A 7359-nucleotide genomic window follows, 5' to 3' on the forward strand; every position below is an offset into this window, starting at 1 on the left:
TTTGTCCCCCCCCCCCCCCCTTTTTTTTTTTTTTTTTTTTTTTAAGACAGGGTCTCACTATGTAGTTGAGACTGACCTGGAACTCACTATGTAGCCCAGGCTGGTCTGGAACTCACAATGATCCTCCTGCCTCAGCCTCCCAAGTGCTGGGATTACAGGTGTGAGCCACCACACCTGGCCTGCCTTTACTCTTGATTATAAATTGATGTGGCTTTCCTAGGTCCTCTTATCTCCCATCTTAATTTCCACTTGAGTTTTATGGTGTAGTGATGACAGCTATTAGAAACATAAGAATAAGTCCCTAGGTTCTGGAATGCAAGCTTTATCAGTTGTGGTTGGAATAGAAATTTTCTTCTAAAAAAGGGAATCATTTCTGATAGGTAAACATTATTTGTAGAATTATAGGTAATACAACTAGGGAGTGAATATTTTTATTGTTTTGCTCTTGTTTTTAATTAATGCTTTTTGAGAACTAGCATTCAGTAATTCACTACCCTCTGTCTGTGTGCTACATTTAGTTATTTAGGATGCTTTACTTTTTATTTAACTTGATATTATTTAGATGTTGTCCATTGAAACAGAACCTGTGAGTCCAAGGTTTTTGTGTTATGTATGTTTTGTGTGACAACCTTACCTCTAGTTGTCATTCTGTTGCTTTAACCAATTGCTTTTGAAAAAAACAGTTTCTATTCTGATGGCAGTGGTGAAGTACAGAAAACCATTTTTGATATCACTGTACAAATTTCCTTGTTTTCTGCCAGATGTAGTGGTTAACGTTTGTAATCTCAGCTATTCAGGAAACTGAGGCAGGAAGAGCACAAGTTCAAAGCCATCCCAGGCAACTTAGTTTTTTAGACCCTACCACAAAAAACAAAAATAAAAACAAAATAGGACTGGGAATGTAGACCAGTCCCAGTGGTAGAGTGCTTGTCTAGCATGAGTAAGCCCCAGTTTCAGAAAAAGGAATGAAAGAAAGTAGAAAAGAAGGAAAAAAAGATTATCTTCTAACTTATGACTATATATTAGTTAAAAATCTCAATATTCACTTAGTATTTTCAGATCTGGTACTTGCTGCAAATAGAGGGAAGATCCAATATGAAAATTTATGGTATGCCATAGGCCGAAAAACAAGTACCCATTAGTATTTTTTCTAATTAATGTGTCCTTTAGGCCTGGATTGCAAGCTGTTAATACCCTCCCTTAATATTCTTGTGGTAAAAGTTTGGTAAATACTATTTTTTTTGTGTGTGCTATCTTTCTTTTTTTCCCTGCTTTTATTTTTTTCAAGTTCATATTAAACGTCTATCTTCTTTTCCCTCTTAAATACAAAAAATAAAACAAAAATTTCAAAACCTTAAAATCAGTACAAGTACTTTTCATATAATGGAAGCTACTTTTGTGGCCTTTGAGAAAAAATAATTGGCAGGTAGACAAAGCTGTTACTTGTGCTCATACATAAAATACATCTGCTGCTTGTAGGAACATTAATGTGATACATGTATGAAAATACTCCTGTATTACTGGGTGGAGTCATGGTGTATATAATATTTTATTTATAAGTTAGAAATCTTTTGCTACCATGAAGATTTTAACTAAGTGGTATACTCAAGCCAAAGATTAGAATATCTTAGTTTTTCAGGTACTTTTGGACTTACTCAAATTATTGCTAAAATCTTTAGTGGAAAAAAATCTTCACATTTCCAAATTGCCAATATAAAGAAAATATCTTCTTTCCTCAAAGAATCTAGATCAGCATTTATGAAGTTTTTTAGTGTGTATTTGAAATGGCTTCACATTTTTCCTTTTTCTTTTTAAACAGGAATCTTTTAGTCCTGCTATCCAGCTGCACCTTGTACATCAGGCACCGTGTAATATTCCTCCTTACCTCTCAAAGAATGAATCAAGTCTTGGGGACCTCTTACTGGGCTTTCTTAAATATTATGCTACAGAATTTGAGTAAGTAAAAACTTAGAGTTTTAGTTTTACTTGACTCATTGTGATCCCATTTTAGGTTTAGCTGCCTCATTTTCTGGTAGGGTGTATTATATGCTCTGTTTCTGTCCTGTGTAGTTTGGAACATCTCTTTTCCAGGAACTTAAAATATATAGTAAAAAATACAGCTACAATAAACTTGGAAAAGTTATATTTATGCTTGATGTCTGAATAAGGGGTTGTATTAGTATGATATGCAAATCAAGGGATTTATCTTTTCCTTTTTTGTTTTAAGAGCAATGTGCAAACATGAAACAAAGTATACAGTCAGGCTGAACAGAACTGAAAGTTTTTTGGTAATTCTAAATCCAGATAGAGTGGGACTAGGAATTGTTTTCAGGTCTTACCAGTCTGGAAAAGTTGGAAGGAAGAAGAAGAGAAAGGAGTTAGGAATTTACATACTTAGAGGAGGATACAGTGACCTTAGTTAGTGTACTATTTTGGAGGGATTTAAAGATGCAGTACTAATAAATTAATTAATTGTGGCAGAATACTTCTAAGCAGAATATGTGCATTATCTGTTTACTTGATGACTGTGAGGTGGTATTATATCATGCCCTCACACTTTATCAGTGAGGCATAGAGAAAGAGCAAGTTGAGAGAGATGAAATTTACTAAAAGGTGTCTTTGGTAGTATGGGTCATTTTTCAGGTAGTTTGCTGAACCCACGGCAACCTACGTAGTGAACTTACAGCACATGTACCTCAGTGGGCTTTTTGTTATCATTTAAAGCTCTAAAAAGGTTCATCATCACTGGCCTGTAGAATTCACCCCTAACTATGACACAGCAGTGTTGGTATTGTCTTTTCTGCAGTGATGCTAGTAGCTCTATAAACTACTCGAGATGATTTACAGCATAGGACATAAAAAAAGAAACATTATTCAGATTCTTCAGCATTGTTTATACCAGACTGCTTATGCCTGTTTTATTTGCATTTGTGCACCCAGTATCTTGCCCAGTGCCAGATAGTGGGTTCCTGTTAAGTACTTACTATAATTATGAAACAGAAGTTGAGGTTGTGGACTAGACTTAAAGATCCTTGAAGTAACTAAAAAATTACTAAATTAAGAGGAGGGAAGGTGCTAGAGGAAAGCAGCTCAGTAAGAATAAAGTTAAAATAATCCAGATTTTTAAAATTATCAGGATCTGAACGTAAGTCCCAAGTAGCAAGGACGAAAAAACAAGAGCCTTCATTTATGTGAAAAGGAGGAAAAATTGTAAAATTACATGGGACATAAGGAGATTGTGAAAAGTTTTATGGGTGTTCTAGAATTACTTTTTAAGATGTTGCAATACTAATACTTGATGTTTAGGATCTGTTTATCTAGTGTTCTGTATATTTAAATGATGGCTGTGTATTTTGTTTAATACTTAAAAAACCCTCTGCCAAGTTTAGGGAATTTGTGTGTGTGTAAAAACTTAACCACAGCAATGCAGCTCCATAGTGGGAGAACTGGGATTCAAGTGCAGGTCTGTCTCTAAAACTATAACATTGTTAGACTGTATTGACCTCATCTACTGGGTCATGTATGTTAGGCATGGGTTGGTATTCAAGGGAAAAGGATTCACAGAAGAAAGATGCATTTCTTCCCTATATATAGTTATGTGATACACATATTCTGAAAATCAGCTGTTTGTTGGGCTGAAACAAGATGGTGGTGTGTAAATTTGTGTGTTGGTTTAGTATTAATAGGAATTATCTTGCTGGACCAGATGATAGTAGCTAGGGTGCTGGTGCTTGGCAAGAGATTTTACAACTTCATCATACAGCACTTTTGCATTGTTCATTAAAGATATTCAGAAATTTGACTACAGTGAGCTCAGCCGGGAGTAGTCATAGTAATGAATTAGATGCTGTGAAAAGAATTCTTGCGGGGGCCTTGGGATTAGCTCAGTGGTACCACCACCTTCTTTGCAAGTGCGAGGTCCAGAGTTCGATCCGATTCCCAGTACGAAAAGAAAACAACAACAAAAAAAGAATCTGGCAGCTATTAAAATATTATAAGGATTTCTTCTTTTTTAATTTAAAAATTCCCTCTACTTAAAAGATAGAATTAAGTGCCTGGAAAAGGATGCTTAAGAATGTGGTATGTGGGCCAGGGATTTAGCTCAGTGGTGCCGCTGCCTCTCTCCAAAGTGCAAGGACCTGAGTTCTATCCCTGATACCCCGCCCCCCCAAAAATAATAATGTGATGTAAATGTTACAGATTTTTATATGGCTATTTAAAAAGCATTAGTTTCTAACTAGGTACTGTGGCACTTGTCTGTAGTCCCAACTAATCTAGAGGCTGAGGCAAGAGGATCATTTAAACATAGGCATTCAGGGCCAGCTTCTAATATAACCAGACTACATCTCTTTTAAAAAAAAAAAAAGTAAAATAAAAATAAATAATTAGCACTTACATCTTGCCGTTCAAAATGCTTAAAAGTGAAGCTTGAAGGCAGGCTTCTGGAATTGAAGTGGAAACAACTGACAGGATGTTAAGTGACTATGAAGTTCAGAAGACTGGCAAGTAAATAATAGTTAAGAATGGATTAGGAGCCAGGTATGGTGGCACACGCCTGTAATTCCAGCACTTGGGAGGCTGAAGCAGGAGGATTGCTGTGAGTTCCAGACCAGCCTGGGCTACGTAGTGAGTTCTAGGTCAGTCTCAGCTACATAGTGAGACCCTGTCTCAATACCCCCCCTAAATGGATTAGTGTGGTAAAGGGCTTAAATTATGGCTTGTGTGTCTTAAAAAATGAATTAAGGAAAATAGTTCTACATTTAAATTCTGCATTTAAATTCATTGACTAAATGACAGTGATTCAAAATCCTTTTGGCTATTGTGACCTTTCTGGATAGCCCGCCCTGCACTGTAGGGTTTATTTTTTTTCCTGCTTTTACTTAGTCCAAACTGTCTGCAGAGCCTATTTTTCCTTCTCTTTAATAAATGTGAAACTTTGCTGCCATTAAGTACTTCAGATGATGTAGGCATTTAAATAACTTATCTATGTTGGTTGAGGCGTAAACAGTACCTGGTTAGGGACAATTAATAAAATACATATATGTATTACACACTGTTGACCCAGTTTAGAACCTAGTAGTGGTATATAGAAGTTCTGGATTGAAGTTAATGCAAATATAGTAGTGAGAATTGATTTCCTTTCATTAAGCAGTCAAAACTTGTAATTTAAAGCAGGATATAGTGTGTGTGTGTGTGTGTGTGTGTGTGTGTGTGTGTGTGTGTGTCTATATATATATATATTTTTTTTTTCTTTTGTACTGGGAATTGACTCAGGGCCTTGTATTTGCCAGGTAGGTGCTGTGCTGCTGAGCTACATCCCTGGCCCAGGATATAATATTTTATTTTATTTTTTATTTTTTATTTTTTTGCAGTGCTAGACATTGAACTTAGGGTCTAGCACATGCTGTGAAAGTGCTCTGTAGCTGAACTTTAAGAAAATTCTGGAAACTTTGTGATGAGTGCAGACTCCTTTTCTGTTTGGGTTTCTTTTCTTTTTCTCCTTTTCTGTTTGGACCCCTGCCCACCCCGCAACCTGTCCCATCTTTCCTCCTCTTCTCTGGGTGTTGAACTCAGTCTCTGCACTGAACTACATTACATCTCTAGTTCTTTTATTTTGAGATAGGGTCTTGCTGAGTTGCTAAATTGTCCAGGCTGGGCTCAACTTGGCATCTTCCTGCCTCAGCCTTTCAGAGTTGTAGGGATTACAGGCATGCCCAGGCATTTTGGAGCTCATACTAATGGAACTCTAGTACATGCTTTATACACTACTCTTGATGAAAACAAAATAGAAAATGATACTTGCAGAATGCTTCACAATGACCAATATTCATAATAGACACGATTTTTCTTCTATATTTAATATAGAAATTAACCAGAAACAAATACCTTACTGGACCCAAGATTATATTCTTAAAAGATTTTCTGATACATTGAGGAAGAGTAGGTTGAGTGGAATTGGGAGGTCCCAAGTCATAGTCTGTTTGCCAAAATGGTAGAGAAAGCTAATGCTGCCAAAGAAAGAAAAGATTTCAGCCATTTCTCACATTAATTTTTCTCTTGTATATAAGCCAAGTAGTCATATGTTTTATGTTGTTTCTTGAAAACAAAAAATACTTAACTGCTTGGAAGGAAAACAGTTTTAAAAAATCTTTGAAAAAGCAAAATATAAAGTTGTGCATACCGCATATCAGATGATTAACCTTCAGGCATGTTGATAAAACAGTTTCACTTGAATAAAATTTTGCTATTAACAGCTGCATCTGCTATGTAACTGTAATAGTAAGTTTTTGTAGAGTATTATGTTCTTAAAACAGTATCCATTTGCTTACATTATAAAATTATAAAATTTTGTCCTATGTCATACAAATAAAGAAGATATACCTGAACAAAAATTATTTAATGTGCCAGAAAACAACATAAGAAGAATACCTCTGTCTGTTTTAACAAATGAAAAATTCTTACTGGGGTGTTAGCAGGTTTTATATATTTTTGCTTACTTGCACTTTTAAAATTTTTCTCTACTGCTTCATTTATTTAGTAAATGTGTATTGAGTACCTGATATGTATTAAATAACTGTGAATAGTGAAAAAAATAGATGAGTATCTTAGAATCTTGGAGCTTTCATTCTACTTGGGGAAGCACACAATAAATAACAGTGTAATAGCAGAGTAAATAAGAAGATAAGTGCTCTGTGGAGGAGAAAAAAAATAGGAGGCAAATGGACATTGTGTTGAGGCTTGAGGCATGTTTTGGTATTTGTTAAGATAGTAATGTAGGCCTTATCTACTGATACATTAAAAGGGAAATTTATGAAAACAGTTGACATTAATGTTTTTCTTCTTATAGCTGGAGCAGTCAAATGGTTTCAGTCCGTGAAGCCAAAGCCATTCCAAGACCTGATGGTATTGAGTGGAGAAATAAATACATCTGTGTAGAAGGTAGTTCCCCATGACTACTCTTCACCATTCATTTAGTATCGTGATACTGAAAGGATTATGACTGATTACAGTTTGTATTTCAGTGAAAAAATGATATATTTATGTTCTAAAGTGATTTACAAGTCTTTTAGCTTTAAATTTTTAATTTAAAACATGATTTAAAATTCTGAGAAATAATAAATTTCTAGTTGTTAGGATTTGTGCCATTTTTATGCATTCTCATGATTCTTAATTTTATGCTTTATAGATGTAAGAAAATATCTTTATATGATGCTTATGTTGAAATACAATAATTTATTATTTTACACGAAAATATTGTTGGATGGCCAGGGATTTAGCCTAGTGGTTCCGCTGTGTGCCTTGCAAATGCAAGGTCCGGAGTTTGATCCCCGGTACCAAAAAAAAAAAAAAAAAATTATA

The 7359-nt window shown here is 35.1% G+C and overlaps 1 protein-coding gene across 3 annotated transcripts in view; it reads left to right on the forward strand.

Moving 5' to 3' along the window:
- The window catches only part of Tent2 (terminal nucleotidyltransferase 2), a 49260-nt gene that overhangs the window by 39698 nt on the left and 2203 nt on the right, over positions 1-7359 (forward strand). For all 3 annotated transcript variants that reach the window (XM_010604131.2, XM_019204581.2, XM_010604121.3), the window contains 2 exons: positions 1820-1956; positions 6848-6939. In XM_010604131.2, the coding sequence (XP_010602433.1) occupies positions 1820-1956; positions 6848-6939 (229 nt within the window). The remainder of the gene's footprint in view (positions 1-1819; positions 1957-6847; positions 6940-7359) is intronic.

Source organism: Fukomys damarensis, unplaced genomic scaffold (assembly GCF_012274545.1).
Source record: "Fukomys damarensis isolate Sample0158 unplaced genomic scaffold, DMR_v1.0_HiC HiC_scaffold_1, whole genome shotgun sequence".
NCBI classification, from domain to species: Eukaryota; Metazoa; Chordata; class Mammalia; order Rodentia; family Bathyergidae; genus Fukomys; species Fukomys damarensis.